Source organism: Epargyreus clarus, unplaced genomic scaffold (assembly GCF_041222505.1).
Source record: "Epargyreus clarus isolate Ecla_fem2 unplaced genomic scaffold, WU_Ecla_fem_2.2 ptg000014l, whole genome shotgun sequence".
In the NCBI taxonomy this organism is placed as follows: domain Eukaryota; kingdom Metazoa; phylum Arthropoda; class Insecta; order Lepidoptera; family Hesperiidae; genus Epargyreus; species Epargyreus clarus.
In genome coordinates this window covers 12,049,865-12,067,090 of record NW_027332222.1, presented here as the reverse complement: position 1 = coordinate 12,067,090, position 17,226 = coordinate 12,049,865, and the positions used below count along the sequence as shown (strand labels likewise).

The window sequence follows — 17,226 nt, the reverse complement described above, 5'->3', positions numbered from 1 at the left end:
TATGTTTTTGATGTACTTTAACTTAATTGGAATACAGGGATTTCTTGTAGGTTCCAGGAATATTATAAAACCGCAGATTGCTTACAGATGTCCATTAGCGACAGAGACTACTTAGTGGGGAGTGATCTACAAGATCGTTTATTACTTCAGTCTTATTAATTTAAAGTTTGTTATATTCGTCGGCTAATATTAAAGTTACGAAGTTTCTAAACAATATTATTATACAATAGAACTTACATAGTCAATGTTAAATTAAATAATGTATGTATGTTTGTGTATTCCAGTCTTTCCTTTTTTTGTATTCTTTTGGTTTATACTTGAAATACAACGTGTGATGTGATTTTTCATAATTTTATTTTATTATGTAATTTGTGAGTACGGTGTTCACTTTTAAGTCTCTTTCATAATGTTAGATAATATGTAAGGTCGTAACAATATTTGATACTGATAAAGATGTGCAAACAATGTTTAAATATTTGGTTTCCGTTTGTTTTGACATTGCACAAATGAAAATACGTTTAGAAAATAAATAATATAATTCATTTTAAATTAACTTTTGGTGCTTAAATCTAGGGGTAAATCTGTAATTTTGACTAGTTCTTCAATTGGCTTGCATTCAATGCGTTTTGTGCATATTAGATTAAGTGGCATGTCCTCTGTTATTTTTGGACTTTCCACTTGATTGTTCATTGTGACGTCATTGTAATGCGTTTGATCCTCGTACGTGTATATTTTCTCCCGTATGGACGGTCTCAGGACGGGGTAGTTAATACTATTTAAGTAGTAGCTCTTGTACGCGTGGTCGTACATTTGTGTGTACTCCATGTAAGAGATTTCGTTTGTGGGCACCCTTATAGGATACACGGGTTCTAGAGGCCGTATGTAGCTGACTTGATCCATAACGGGTACATAAGTGTAGGGTGGGGACATCGGGGTCTCTGTTGCAGGTATCGGATCGTAGGGCGATATTTTTGGCGAGGGTATGCTCTTCGGAGGGCTGTACATTCCTGTGTGTAATGGAGACGAATCTATGTACGTTTCTCTCTGTGGTGATAATCTTTCTATGTCTTTATCTTCTGATTCCCTGCGAGGATTCTCCTTGTCGGATGTGAAGTGTTTGTACGTCTTGACATGTTTTCTCAGACTGGACGGATCTGTGTACCGCTTGTTGCAACCGGGGACCTTGCAGAAGTAAGGTTTGTCGACAGTGTGTGTTCTTGTGTGCTTGAACCTGTCACTTGAGTTTGAATAGGCTTTTCCACAGCCCTGCGAACAAAGAAAATTGGTATTATATAATTATACTAGAAAATAAATAAAACGAAAAAATGCTTAAAAATATAGCCATATATTTAGATGAATCCAACTACACCTCCTATATTAAAAATCCGTTTTGGCTGTAGTAGGGTGGGCCAAAAATGAGATATACACATTTTTTAAGTGTGTAAATAAAGCGTAAAATAAGTAAATTTTTAAGATAGTTTTTTATTTTTAAAACTTAATTTAAATATTATATTTATTTTTGAAAACTTACCTCATAAGGACAAATGTACGGTTTCTCCCCAGAATGTGATCGTAAATGTATTTTCAAATTTTCTGCCCGTGAGAAGCTTTTCTGGCATTGGTTGCACGTGTGCGGACGTTCGTTTGTGTGCGTACGTACGTGGACTAGCATCTTATATCTGTTGACAATGTAATGAAATGATCAGTAGAGCACATAATTACACATAAATACTTATATATGTTGTTATGTTTTATGTTTTGCATTATTTATGTTGATTATCATCAATTTATGTTGCGTAGTAAGGAACAGAAACCTTAATTGAGGTGTTCCAACGCCTCCTTCAGGGCTCTGATATTAAGTATTTGGGCGTAACTACAAATGTCCATGGGCAGTAGCCATTTACCATTTGCTTGTTTGTTACTTAGGATTTTTCGCTTTTTTAGCAGACATAAAATATTTTTATAATTCTTTTTTTTTTATTTTTTTAGTTATTTTTGTTCGGTTATGTGTTACAAAGTCCTTCACTTTGGTCATGTCTTGTCAGTAAGAGTTTTATCTTTATAAATAGATAAAGATAAAACAATTCACTATTTTTTTTTGCTTTTTTCTCAATCGATTTTCTTTCTTAATATTTTGTAGTAAAAGAGGAGCTTTAATGTTACTAACGGTGCTCAAATTTTCAAAAATACATAATTCCCTTAGCAGAGTACCTACTACTAATTGTGCAATAATGACATATGTGCAAGAATATATTATTTACCGTGCGTTAAAGCCTCGTTGCGGCCTGGAGCATGTGTTCCAGCCGCAGTAGAAGAGGCCGTCGCGGTGCGCGTGCGCGTGCGCGCGGGCGACGTGCGCGGACAGGCGCGCCACGCTCGGGAAGCGCGCGCCGCAGCCGCGCCACGCGCACGTGCCCTCCTTGCTCTCTAGCCCCTCCGGCACGTGCTCCGGGGAGGACCCGCCCGGCGAATCTTCATCTTCGTACTAATAAACAAAAATAAAATTAACTTAGAGCCTATTTTGTTTTTATATTTGGGAGCGATGGAATGGTAGGTGCAATGTGTGACGGACGGATGGGGGTGACATAGTCATTGCGTGATAAAACCCCTTTTTAATGAAGATTAAAAAAAAATACTAGCTAGGTCGAGATTTTGTACACAAAAGTAGATTTTATTGAAAAATATTGAAAATTCGACGCTACTTTTCATATTTCTTCCCCATATTAGATTTTCCCCACAAAATAAGTTTTAGAGGTATTTTAAAAAAATATAGATTTATATATTTTTTTTCCTTAGTTAGATAGCTTTATTAAATTTACTATACATAAAATTGGAGCAATTGAAATCGCGGGACATTTGAAAAAAATAAATAAACCGCACCTGAGGCGGAAGTGGCGGTAAAACAAACGGCCTGGCGAGGTAGGGCGCGAACCGTTCCGCGTTCATCCAGCGCTGCGCCCTGCAGCCGCCGCCGGGCAATTCCGGTCTCCATGGTGGAAACACTAACATATTCACTATTTACTAATATACTGTCTATACGAATAGTTCCCGCTACTAGTTGTACAGGTCAGCGCGCGGTCGCTACGCGTAATGATGCCTGGCGCTCGCGGACTCTACTTATAAAATGTCTCGGAGTGACATCGCGCTGATAACGCGATGAGTCCCCTGCGAACACGCGTTACCTTTCAGCGTATATCTTTTTTTAGGAAAGCTATTTTTTCAGCTTTTCGATATACTGACGTGGTTTGGTTGTTACTTTTTGATTTATTGTGGTTGGTATAAGTGAGATATTCGCGTGGCTGAGGCCGAGTTACGCCATTCGTCCAGTAGTATCTAAGTGTCGGGCGTTATCGAAAGCCGCCTGCCGCGGCCGCCGTCCAGTTATTACCAGTCCGATAGGCCTCAGTTCAATAGGTGACTGATATCACAGCGTTGATGTGATGTGACCTCACAGTACGAGTCTGGTTTTGTATGTATCATTCAATGTTAGTTGAAATGTAGAGTATATTATCTATTTATGTCAATAGTTTTATTATTAGTTTCGCTTGTTTTTGTATGGATTTTGATTCAAAAGGGAACGTATGATGGTATCGTTTTAATTCTTCGACAGGAGAATCTCAGCAGATTTTTTTTTATTTTTCGGGCTTTTCGCTTATTATAGCAACTACACTTCTTTGAAGATACAAATAAATATAGTAAATAAAATAAATAAAGCTAAAATAACAACTTCATGTAGGTATATCATCATATAACTTTCCTTTACATTTTCCTCTTCAAAGTAATTACGAGAAATGTGTACGATGAATACATAACATATGTAAGTAGGATTTAACATTTGTTAACTTCTGGCTTTTCTTGATATACAATTTATATTACTTTAAAGTTAAACGCTGCTTGATGTTAGGCATCATCATGAAAATAGATTTTCCTCGCTTCGACATCGGTTTTAGTGCAGAAGTTTTCTGCTGCGTCCCTTTCGTTGAGGTACGTTCAAAGAGGATATTATGTTCCTAGTTTACTTCGTACCAGGGGTGATAGATATAAGTGGTACAACTATGCTAATATACATAGGTATGTACCTGGCAAAATCATCTTTAGTACAGGTGTTGCTAATATCAATTGGTCGTAAAGACCTGCTTTTTGGCAAAACAATTCATTATTGGAGTTATTTGTTAAGACAGAGATATTGAATAATTACTTATAGGTAGGTATACTGATATTGTAGATAAGACCAAATTAATAAATGTAGTTCTTTCCCTGTTTAGATATGCGCATACAAACAAAGGAAATAGTCGGGCCGATACATATTAACTTATCCGAGTGCACTAGTGGAGCCCATTGCAAATAGCACAGAGCCGCAAAGATTTGCGTCATTTTATTAAATACATTCTTGTTCAAACGAGTATCTTTTACGGCGTTATCAGTGGAATAGCTTCGTGTGTGTGTGTGTGGGAGGTTCGGGTATACGACGTGCGGGATGCGGGTGTGTGGACAGGGCGGCCCCCTGCGGACGGCGCGTGCGTCGGTTTCAGCCGGTTCGCTTATCTGAAACTGGGTACGACTTCTACGTATAAACTGTATTTAAATAACAACGCATAAATAAATCTTGAATTTGTCCTGGTTTTAAACGGCACTTATTTCCATTATGCCTAACTAATGTGATTTCTTTTGTGCTATATTTATTGTTTGAAATGAAGTGAGAAAATAAAACCCTCTGCATTAAATATTTTTGCATTAATATTATCTAGATCTTAGAAAATAATTATCACTCGCTTAAACGGTGCAGGAAAACATCGTGAGGAAACTTGCATACTTGAGAGATTTATAAAAATCTCAAACATATGTGAAGTCTGCCAATACGCACTTGGTCAGCGCGGTGGACTATGGCCTAATCATTCTGAGAGGAGACCCTCGCCCAGCAGTGGGACAATATAATAGGTGGATGATTATCAAGATATATGGAGGCCTGGATGTGCCTATGTACATATGTCTTAGTTATAATATATAAAATAATTTCAGTAAATTATTTTATCTATAAACAGTTTATTTTAATACAAAGACTGATAAGTGATAAGTATTTATTTTTGTCAGACATGTGTAAGATGTCATGTACCTATTGGGTAGTAGGTACCAACATAGGTAGGTAGGTTGTATCAACAGGATTAATGTGGCATCACAAACGATGCCTGTCCGTGGCAGTCACCAAACAAAATTAATGAAGATGTCCACCTGAACTTCATGATAGATGTGCGGCTACGCTTGACGTTTAAACTGCTCTACTATGAGTTTTTGCATTTGCTCTACAATGAGTTCTATCATGTACTTTTGATAGGCTCGTCAGCAGCTATGCCCGATAAAATTATTATTAATCGTCGGAAATCAGGACTGAGTATGTCCAACGCGGAATATTTAATTTTAGACTAAAATTCGGGACGTCCTGCCAGTATCACAACTCTGCTGGAGGGGCAGTTTTAGCCGTTTTCTCTGGTGATGTTCCCTAATTCGTTGCATTTGTTGCTCGCAATAGTCAATCTGTTTACTCATTTATTATCGCGGGCGAGTCCGGTGGGGGCAGGCGGACGTCTCGCGCGGCGGTTTGAACCAGTTTAATGTTATCACAACACTTGCACACCACCAGAATGTGTGTTTCATCATCGTTCTATGTGTACGTGGTTTACGAACTACTAGTTTACTTCGGTTATATGCGAAAAAATTTTAATGGGTCTTACCGTGAATATCTGCCATAATTCGTGATCGTTCGTCCGATTAAAAATAACATTTAGCTCACGAGTACAAGTACATATATTGAAAACATCAATCAATTTTGTTTTGTCGCACACAAGGTTTATATTTAGACTGCAAGTAAACTAGATTTTTCCGGTAGTAATTATGTGATTACGATAATGTCGATGTGCGCAGGGATGATCACGTACTTACAAATTAGCGAACGTGTTATCAATAGCGATACGTAACCCAAGTGCAATATTTTAGTGATCCGCAATTTAAGTACGACTGTTGAACCGTTCAAAGGCAAATAGTGTTTGATTCCTAAGTAGAGGTTTATAATTATTTATGCACATTTGTAATATTTACCTATCGCTGGTTTCTTAAGATGGAATTAATTTGGTACATTAAAATTAACTGAAAATATTGTCAAGGTAACGAATTCGGCCGAATTATTTGAGCTTTCATAAAGCAACCCCTAATAGCGACACCAGTCGATTTATCGGGGCGGTAATAGTCGACTTACAAAACTTGGGACGGAACCTGAGAGATGTGTTTTTATACATTTTTTCAAAATAAAACATTCCGATGTAATCTTTGCAATCTCATTAAGATAGGTAATGCTACTATCTTGATATCTTGTTAAATTACCTAAATTTATCAAGATATCTAGATTAATATAATTATTTTTATTTACGGTTACATTTTCAGAAAATAATTATCGTAATTTTTATGTGAGCTTCGGGTACCTATATGTATTTAGATTAATTGCAACGTCTATTTTCTATCGTGAACCTTAAGTATGTAACGTGCCGGTAAGTATAGGTACGTACTTAACTTATCTAAATAAATCTAGAAAAGTGGGACTATTTTACGGTTACGTTACTCCAATAGTACCCTTACCATGAGTTTTCAAAACTTCCAACAATTTTACGTTACGTTTACTCAATCCATTATTCTGTTCCGTTTGCTTCAATGGACTGAGTGAACGTAACAATAACTAAGTGCTTAAGTCTTTTTGCCTGCCTCACATGTTCGCAAAAAAGAGAGACAAAACATAAAGCGCCATTTTGTCAATTTAGACATTTAATGTCATGTTACTGACACAATAGTTCTGATACAATCCGCTAGGGGCGCTGATTGGAAATTGTATGGGCAAATACGTAAACAAATACCAACACAGTTATATTTGTCAAAACGTAAAAGCTCATGGTAAGGGTACAGATGACTATTAAGTTGCATAGTGCATACCTATCTCATTTAGAATACTTTTTCGATAGCGGTGTCACCGCCACTGTCTATCCATTCCACAGCAGTAGTCTGTGATTTGGATGGTATTGTAAAGATATTATTAATATATGTAGTAGGTAATTCCGATAGTTTCCCAATTAGAATGAAATAAGTTTCAATGGTACAATAAGCATATCTATTTATGTAGCAAGGTAGGAATATGAGCTATATACGTACAGGTACTGAAAAAACCAAAATACCTAATGGGAAATATTCTATGTACTTAAGATGACGATCACTAGCAACCAGGATCTAAGGTCAAGTTAAGAAACTCCAATGTGCGAAATATGGATCTGCAGAAACATAACAATCAGCATTAAAACATCATTGAGTTAACATTACTTCAATAAATCTCCTTAACAATGTATTTTTAAAGCTTATTCTTCAATTATTAAGTAGGTAGAGGGATTTTATTGTTTCATGCTATTACACGAATCATTTAATAATACATAATGAGTTTGTAGTTTCGATACGTAGAACGCAGATATGATTAAAGTTGATGTATTATTTAATATCAAAGTTATCACCCGATTTATATCTACCATCGGGATTTCAATCACGTCGTTGGTGAGTGATCATACCTACGTTACTATTAAATGAAAACCTATTAATATTTCAATTTACTGACAGATTCAGTGGTGTAGCGCGGATTCAAACCGCCCGGGGCGGAGTGTGAATATGGCGCTTTTAGAAATATGTGGCAGACAGAAAAAAATGGTTTCCTATTGGAGGAAATATAAACGCAGAATCGAAATATGAAGAATAAAAGACGGAAAATTTTGGAATTATAAATCACATTTATTTATGAAATATAGTTGAACAATATTATTATATTTTAAACATATTTATGTATGGTTGTATGTATAAAACATGTATATTATTTATTTATCCTTAATGTATTATATTGTTTATTTATTTAACACCTGCCGCTAATTTTCTCCATTCACCAAGGGTTGACTGATAGAGAATGCCATTAGGCATTAAGTCTGCCCTGTTGTAATGTAAGTTTGTGTTACATTTACAATAAATATTTTATAAGACTTCATACATGTTTGTCAAATTATACCGCTCCAAAAAGTGCTGCCTGGTGCGGGCAGCTCCAGTCTATAGGGCTGCTATGTCTTATATTGAGAAAAGTACATAATTTATGTACATAAAAACTCAAAACATCTTTGAGTTTTTATGTACATAATGGATTCGTTCGACCTTTAGTAATTTATAGTTAAATACAATTTTGTTTTATTACTAATGTCAATGAGAGGGAATTGAATCGTACAGGTGTGGGTAGTTTTACGTGTTGAAATGAAAAAATGCGAAAAAAAGGTGCTAAAAGAAAATCTTGCTCTACCATGACCAAGGGATGAGACCGGCATTGTTTCACCAAAATAGTCGGTGAAATGAATCAGTATTTTAGACTAGACGCTAATATCAGCACTCGATGATGCTTGATTAGGTACTTGATCTTGATAGCAGATAACGCACGCTGATCTACGTGTGAAACACACGTGAACTGCACGATTATAACCACTTGTGTTACATGTGCAAAATCGTGGACCGCCAGACATTATGGTAGGCACCTACAATCTCATCTTTCAGTTATCGATTGTTATAAATCGGATAAAATGACGCAATAATTTTATTTCGTAACATTTTTTATTCTTATGAAGTTCCAACAGTTGAGACACCATTAATTTACCCCTTTCAAAGAACCATCCTTGTCACATTCAGTTCGTTAAAAACAGCGTTGCTTAACACAGTTGCTACTCTGCGGCTTTAGTGGACCTGCAGGCAGGCCACAAAGATACACCTGACGCAAAATTTAGTATAATTTCAAAAGGTAGGTACCTGATGCCCTGGGAGTTACGCTGGGTTTTCACCGCACTAAAACCCGGTGACCGTCCTCAGCGCTTGGTTTAGAACTCCGGAATTTCGGATGGAACACAACCGGACTCCTCCGAGCGCGATGCCCCTATCGGGTTCTGCCTTTTCGCTCTTCCCTCACACCTGGTTTTTACGACGGTCTCCGGCCACACACACCGCCGTCCTTCCCGGGGTTTCTTGCAAGACGGTTGGAGCTCTCACTCTTGCCGCCCGCAATCCCGAAAGCCCCCTTTTAGTCGCCTTTTACGACAGGCAGGGGATACCGTAGCCCTATTCTAGTCCCGGGACTACAGGGACAAGTATGAGTAAGAGTTTTTTGTCCAGAGCCGGCCGAAAAAACACATTGAAGGCATTAAATCGTTTGTACAAACATAGGAATCTAAAACGATTTGTACGATTCCAATAAGGTTGGCATCTTAACAATATTCTTACAGCATAGCAACATCAGTTATCTAATCGAAGTATGGCATGGATCATACAGTTAGAGATTATTGCTACAGATTAAATGCTACAAGCAAAAGATTATTGAAGTGCCGCTGTCACAGTTTCACGCACTGATGTGTTCTGGGTTGCAGTAGGATAAACTGCACTAGCATTATGAAACCCTTTACGGATTTACAGAAGTTGCTGCTTATGGTAAAGGTGGTAGAACCCTTTATGGTTCGACTTCGGCGGCAGCACCGTCACACCTATTTCTGCCTCATAACTGCAGTGTTGAGCGCTGCTGTGTTTTGGTTTGAAGGGTGTGGTAAGGGAGACATTCCGAGGACGACGAGGACATTTTCCGAGGCGTTTCAGCTTAGTCCTTACGGGTAGCGGTGCACCTGTGGCTGACTCCAAGTAGGAATGTATAATCCTATCTGAGGTTGATTACAGATGTCCATGAGCGGCAGTAGCCACATATCATCAGGTTGACTGTATGCTCGTCTGCCACTCCCATATTATAAAACATAAATAAATAAAGAATACAGTGCATGATGTGCATACATGCAGTCCGCCGAATGATAGGTGATCACAGGCTGGGTGTTAATTATTTAACAGCCAAATAGGTAGGTAAGATCCCAAATCATAACTGAGCGACCACAAGTCAAAATCAATCTGTGCGGAACCTACCACTTTCTGAAGATTACGATTATTCGCGTTTCTTTTAGTTCTAGTAGGTACTCTTTATAACCATATCTCACTTTCTTTTTTCTCTCACTACCATAGATTAGTAAAGATACTTCGCCGCCTTGAAATTGAATGAAGCCACAAATGGCTTATTTGTAAGTTCTTTTTTTGAATTCTTGAGAAATAAATACATTTTTAGAGAAAATTTACGAATAAATAACTAATACTGCGTAATTTACATAATAAATTAATAATTATTTCAAATATTTTAGGGACATTTTAGCATGGAGACGTGGCAAAACTTTTTTACGCAACTATTTCAATTCTCAAAACTGGGTACATTTTCTTGTTAGGAGTGAGTAATTTACAAATCTATGCTCACTACATTTAAGTTTCATTTCTCTCTTCAAAGCAATGTAACGTTGGAAATGTGTGGCCGAATTTAAACGGTAGGATTAGTAGTACCTAAACTTAAACTTACTTCAATCTTATCTACGGTATGGACAGCAGTGAGTAGGTACCCACTTACCACCCGGAGGGCTGTGGCTATGTTAGTTTTCTATTTTAGTTAAAAACAAAATGGGTGCAGATAAGCACGTATCGTACGTAAATATGCTAAGCTAGTAAAACTAGATGTGAAATACTAAATAGGAACTTAAATGAAGAAGTGGATTTGCATAGTTATTTTTACCGTGTAATTGTTTTTATTCAGAGTAGGCGCAGTCGAATCAACTCGAGCACTCCCTGGGGGTGGCAAAAATAGTCTAAATACGTGTTCATTTTTCGTGCACGGTTTAAACATAAAATGTAAAAAATATTTATGTCCATGCCCTTAATATATTATATATCCAAATATAACATTGTTTATGAGAAAACAGTGAGATAGAACGGTCATTGAAAAACGGTTAATCAGCCTGATTTTGAATTTGTTGACATTTACTGTGACCTTATAAATTGTAGGTATCTCCTCTTTCTTATAAAAATTTCTAGTACCTATTTGATAGTGGAAATAAATTAATTATTATAAAGTAGTGGTTAAGTATACAATTAATTTACAACGGCCAAAGGAATATTTACATACCTACTTATATTTAAATCTCTTTGGCTTCAATACAGTTGCTTACAAGAATAAGTTGTTCTTTCCACATAACAGTTAAAATTTGTTTTCTTTATTAGTTAATTATTTATTGTTATTATTTATGTGGTATATAAGAGAATATTTTATTTATTTTGGGTAATAAAATTTATGTAAATATAATGTAAGAAAGTTATTTAAATCAAAAGATGTTATTAAAATAACGCGGTTGCTACGAATACAATAAATTAAATCACTTACCATTTATAAATTTCTCGATGATGTTATTATTATTCATTTATTCCCAAAACTGTATTTTTAAATCGCGTGTTCCAATAGCAGTTGCACTGGTGACTACCGGCCAGCAACTGTTAAGTTTATTTTCCCGCCAAAAGATGGCGGTATCGACCACACGCGAACTACGCCAAAATAAAAATTCTAAAATAGCCGGGGCGATTATGCCGCAGCCAATTTAAAATAGGCGTATGCTGTGTCCGAGTGACGTGTAAATCGAGTTTCCCCCCAACAGAGCATTAATTCGTAACTCCACTAGTTTACCGACGTCCATGTATGGTTCCCAATTCATCGTATATTTTCTTGTATGTTTGGCCTTTCGCCGATCGATCGCGCCCCGAGCGAGTGAAATGATTTAAGCGGTATTGTGTACGGCTAGGCCCGTTCCACAGGGAGTCCCATTATATATAAATTGGAAAAATTTCACCAGTTTTCCAGTAAAACATTTTTTCATGTAGTTTTATATTGCAGTTAATCTTAAATAGTTTTCTATTTTATCTTACTATAAGCTTACGTTTGGCTGCAATTTTATCTGATCTTAGTAAGATCCAGTCTGAAATATAGCGCGCGTGCCTAGAAAAAGCCTGTTCGCTTTCATCTTCAACATTACAGATTGTTGAAATTTTTCGACTCTCTCGCTTCAGTCGACCCCTCCGTGTTGATAATTATGCTTTCTTTGCTTTATAGTGATTGCCAGCCAGTAGAACGTGATCGGTCGATGGTGGCGATAAGACCAGCTAATTGTGGCAAGGCAAAGAAAAAATTGTTGGCAATTGTTAGAAATACAAATGTAAAAAAGTATTTGAGCATAACGACGTTTTCCTTTGCGCTTACTGTAATTTGTTGGAAGACCCGAAATAAATTGGCAATTAAGTATATTGGTAATTGGTAGATTGCACAAAGCTTAGGTAATTAGTTAATAGTAGATCTCGGGTATAAAAAAGTATCTTTGAAACTGTTGTAATTTTTCTTAACTGATTTCAACTGGTTTTACCACTGTTTCTGCCTTATTTAAGAACTGTCAACGTGTAGATCAGTGCTTTGTAAAAGTTGGCTTAAGAGCCATTCGCGCAAGGCGTCTCTTATTTAATACTTAGTTCAGATAAAACTACTACTATATATAGAGTTGATTACAAATATTAAAGACTGGCAGTTGCGATTTCCGTCAGTTAGACTACATGGTCGCTAGCATACATGGTACTAGCTACATAATAAAACAATAGCACTTTGTTCCGAAGAAAAAAGGTTTCTCAGTAAGTACTTAGTTAATGTACTTAGTGAGATAAAATTATACGTTACCAAAAAGAGATTGAAATAGACACGTTTGTATCAATATTACTTCATTTATTTTTGAGGAATTGGTGATGGAATGCAAAGAAAAGCCAAATTGAAATAATCAGCAGGTTTATTTGTATGTCAATCGCAATATAATATCGTCATACTATATTCTGGAGGAACACGTTACATAGATATGTATCCAGAGGTATTTTATGGTTTTACAAATATAATAAGTCCATAACCGAACACAAATCATATCAATCAATCTCATTTGTGCATAAAAAACACAATTTAACTAATTAATTAATATAAATACAATGTCTTTACATTGTCTGACAAATTATTTCGCTACTTAATCAAATATCATAAAAATAAAAGAAAAAAATGTCAATAAAATATATAATCTAAGTATTTTGTTATTGCTTTGGGTGTTTTCATGGCGTAACACGTAATTATTTATGAATCAACCAAAATATGTTAAGTATTTGGATAACGATTTACACTTAAGTTTGTATAATGGAACTTATTGCTTATAAGGTAACAGTAAGGTCTTAGGCCGCGTTCACACCAGACGTATTGTCAACTGTGAGTCGGTGAGACCCAGTGGGAACGAAATATGATATGCTGAATGCATAACGTATGGCGTTTTGTCGATTTTATGTCAACAAAAGTTACATATGAATGGAAAAAAGGAAAGCGCACATTCGGTGTCGACAATAAGTTTGGTTTAAACGCGCACCTATGTAACAACAAAATATTTTTCTTAGGATGAACAGTTTTGTCATAACTGTAGGTAAATATGGAATTAAGTAACAAGTAAGTATACTTGGTAAGTTTAAGTACGAATTAATTAAGTAGTCCTAACGACGACAATTTCGATGTTCGAACACAATTTCGTATACTTAAGTAGGTATTAAGTACAATAACTAAATTGAGCTATCAAATGATTACACGACTTTAGTAAAATGTCGTGGGAAGTAGACACCATAATAAATAGAAATGGTATAAAATAAAAGTTTTATATAACTTAAGTAATAAGAAAATGCAGAAGCACGAACACAAGGCTAAGAAGAATACTTTCGTTTACAATTTAAGTAAAAAGCAAAATACTATAAATCGTACGTGAATTCACGTCGCTAATTGCTATGTTACTTATTATAATAAAGTAGAATGATTTGTAAAAATCGATTTTAATAAGGCAATTTATAGCTTTAAAGGCGAATAATGGTTTTGACTTTGAAGTAACAAAAATTGCTATACAGTCTTGCACCTACATAAAATAATTGCGAAAGCGTTGAATTATTTACGGAATGATAAAGTCATTTTCTTTTATCATTATTCTGACATAATAATAGCTAGAACCTATTTAGGCAAGAACCTTGATGAGTCATAATTTTCAGACTTTTTCAGAGTTTAAGTGAAATGATACTATCATGTGATGTTTAAATGCATTGCATAAAAAAGTAAATGCTTTATCTACATTTTGGATAAGCAACATTGTGGATTAAAGTAGGTACTTATTCATATTTGTCATATTCAGTAAATAATTGTCTTTTAAAATTCCTGTATTTTATAATAAAATCAATTCGTAATCAATGGGTCTTTTGAACCGTTATAAATAAACCTATATCATTTCAAAATACTTCAAGTTCCTGTTTTATAAGTACTATAATATTAATTTAAACAAACACTTTTTAATTTCGGTAAACATCCAATTTAAAATAAAAGCACCTAAGTAAATTTAACTAAACGCATATGCACGCGTTCGTAGTTTTATTTGTCGTTCTATTTATTTACCAATCTTAATCATCATCTTAAACATATGACGTCATAATATCTATGGACCAATCTCATATTGATATCAACGATTTTACCGCACGAGTGTAGTAGAGTCGTCGAAGGCTTTAAAAGTAATTCACGTTGTCAAAAGTAAATAAAGATATTTAATAACGTCACATGGTTTTATAACGAATAGAATGATACTCACAGACCTGTATTTGTTTTGTACCCAAGGTCTGTGATGATATTGCTCCAAAGATAAAATAAAGGAAAGTTCTGTCAATTTAACTTAAGAGCGGATCCACGTTACTTAAAAGGCACTATAATACGCTTAACACAGTTAATTTCAACCTTAGATACTGATTGTCCAATACTGAAGTCATGTTTACTAGACACATTTAGCACTGTTTCGAGTAATATGGGTCCGTACTGGCGGATCCAGGATTTACGTTTGCAAGAGGCATGGCTTAGGCTTTATCAAAGAATTTGACGCCATCTTTAGGAATAGGTTGGCGAAAAAAACTGTCTTTCTATTTGATGGAGGAATTAAGTATGCAGTCATCGAAATAAGTTTAAAGTCGGTGAAATTTAACGTCAGCTAAAAAGTCACGGATAGACTTAAGTACATAATTTTTGATTCCAAACTTAGCCCTTAGCCTCTCTGGATCCGCTCAAGTGTCCGTTCCGGGCAAACGGGATATCAAGGTGCGGCGTGGCGTGTCTTGTACGGGTCCTTCGTGCCGCCGTCGCGTACTAGTCACGCGTACGTCTCCCTGAAGCGTTTCTGGATGTGGTGTGCGGCGTTGAGCAGGCGGTGGTGGAGCGTGAGGTGCGCGTGCGGGGTGAAGGCGGGCGGCGCGGGCGCGGGCGCGGCGCGCGGCGCCAGCGCGGGCAGCGTCGCGCCGGTGTCGGGGTGGCAGAAGAACGCGACGCAGTGCCGGCCCCGGGCGCGCGCGTACACGCCGGACGGTACTACTACGCGGTGCATCTGAAGTTTTAATTTTACTCTAGAGTCCAATGCTAATTAAAGCTACAATAGTCTGCGCTTATTCCTGTTGATGCTTATGGAAGTGGTGATTACGTGAATTAGTGCCTCATAAGAAATTATCTCAAAAGCGTTACCAAAAGGGTAGGTATCTCAAATGGAAAAGGGTAAAGTTAGGTACTTATATGTCTAGTGAAAGGTAACATAAAATAGGTTTCTTTGGGCCATTAGGAACATTTAAGTAGGGATACGGATAAGATGCTAAGTATATTAAAACGTTTATGCGAAATATTACCAAACAATAATTGAATGAATAAGTTAATTGTGTATTTTCTTAATTATCCCTGCAGACAATCAGTGCGTCATACTGAGTATGAATCATTAACAGTTATTGCGAACCGTGCCATTACCGGTTGGATGATTGTATTTTATTTCACAACGTTTATCAGGTATTCTTAAATGTGTTAAATAGTGAATTAGAAATGTATGACACGTCTTCAAAGTCTTGGAAGTCGAGGTTTGCGAATTTATTTATTATCTAATGCCATCATAAATACACATACTCAAGAATAGTGGTTTTACTAAAACTTAGTAATAGTTTATAGCTTTAACAGTGTATTTCTAAAAGGGGTGGATAGATAATGATATAATAAAAGAAACGTTACACTCACGAGAGCTGGCAGAAGATTAGTGGTCCAAGAAGCGAGCATTTCTCCGGTCTGGACGAGGATGGCGCCGGGCAGATGACCTACAGCTTGCCACTTTTCGCTTCCATGCAGTTTCACCTGAAAAATATTAAATATTTGAATATGAAAGTGAAAGAAGAAATACAAGGCTAATTCCACAACGATTTCTGGGTACAACAGCAGTGTTAAGTGCTTGTTGTTTTGTTTTGAAGGATGTGGTATAAGAGTTACACTTATACGAAACGTTCCAACTTAGTTTATTTAGTCATCAGCTATCCAGTAACTACCGTAGTAGTAGTAGAGTCCTAACTCTAACTATATTTGGGATTTATTACAGAAATTTATGAGTTGTTTATTTTCGGTTGCATCGCTCTTTTTACTACTTTTATTACAGAAAGCATAGACTAGTAAAGATTACTCATAACAAGAAAATGTACTCAGTTTTGAGAATTGAAATAGTTGCGTAAAAAAGTTTTGCCACGTCTCCGTGCTGTGGCTTCATTCAATTTCAAGGCGGCGAAGTATCTTTACTAATCTATGACAGAAAGTAAGAATATTTATTTTATTTCTTTATTTATGAATTGTTGATTTAGGAAGGATTTACCTCGAGGCCACCCTCAGAGTCCTGGGCAACGAGTGTAAACGTGCAGCTGTCGGAGTGGGCCCCGCAACGCGTGTACGTGATGCCGTTGTTATGGCAACAGGGGCCCTCGTCGTCGGGCGGCACGGGCGGGTAGTACAGGATCCGCATGCTGGACCGGTTGCAGCCGTCGCTCTTCAGCATCCCCGAGTGGCACTCTAGCAGCGTTGCTGGCGGCAGTCCTGGATAGTAAAGAAAATATAGGCGTATAATACTTGTGTACGTTTCTTCTGTTACTTTGGTTAAGATGCGATGATTTTGATTTGGTTCAGTCCATTTATTTATTGAAAAAGTATGCATAAAAGTAGAGCTGTTAAGTGACGTCCAAAATCTTCATATGTGCCGTTGTTATAAAATGTATTTTGTATTTATTTTGACTTATGTAATGGGCAAAATAACTATGATAGCCTAGTAGTGGAAACTCGGCATCTTAGTCGGGGTCTGCGGTTCGGATCCCAGGCACATGTGATTTTAAAAAAGTTAT

General features: G+C 36.5%; 2 protein-coding genes across 3 annotated transcripts in view; both read right to left on the bottom strand.

Moving 5' to 3' along the window:
* Positions 1 to 523: 523 nt before the first annotated feature.
* LOC140746841 (uncharacterized) lies at positions 524 to 11,436 on the bottom strand. Of its 2 annotated transcripts, none has more exons than XM_073078934.1 (4): positions 11,342 to 11,436; positions 2,262 to 2,485; positions 1,532 to 1,679; positions 524 to 1,266 (listed from the first exon to the last, which is right to left on the bottom strand). In XM_073078934.1, exons 1-4 carry the CDS (start codon positions 11,342 to 11,344, stop codon positions 550 to 552), a joined length of 1,092 nt encoding a protein of 363 aa, XP_072935035.1. In that variant the 5' UTR covers positions 11,345 to 11,436; the 3' UTR covers positions 524 to 549. The 2 variants fall into 2 exon arrangements, with proteins under 2 accessions (XP_072935035.1, XP_072935034.1); XM_073078933.1 differs by lacking the exon at positions 11,342 to 11,436 and adding an exon at positions 2,881 to 3,196.
* A 3,023-nt stretch (positions 11,437 to 14,459) lies between these two features.
* Positions 14,460 to 17,226, bottom strand: part of FNSI (flavone synthase I) — a 29,712-nt gene continuing 26,945 nt past the window's right edge. The window contains exons 5-7 of the mRNA XM_073078925.1: positions 16,707 to 16,924; positions 16,088 to 16,201; positions 14,460 to 15,419 (exon numbers count right to left, since the gene is read on the bottom strand). Coding sequence (XP_072935026.1) covers positions 15,189 to 15,419; positions 16,088 to 16,201; positions 16,707 to 16,924 — 563 coding nt within the window. The 3' untranslated portion in view covers positions 14,460 to 15,188. The remainder of the gene's footprint in view (positions 15,420 to 16,087; positions 16,202 to 16,706; positions 16,925 to 17,226) is intronic.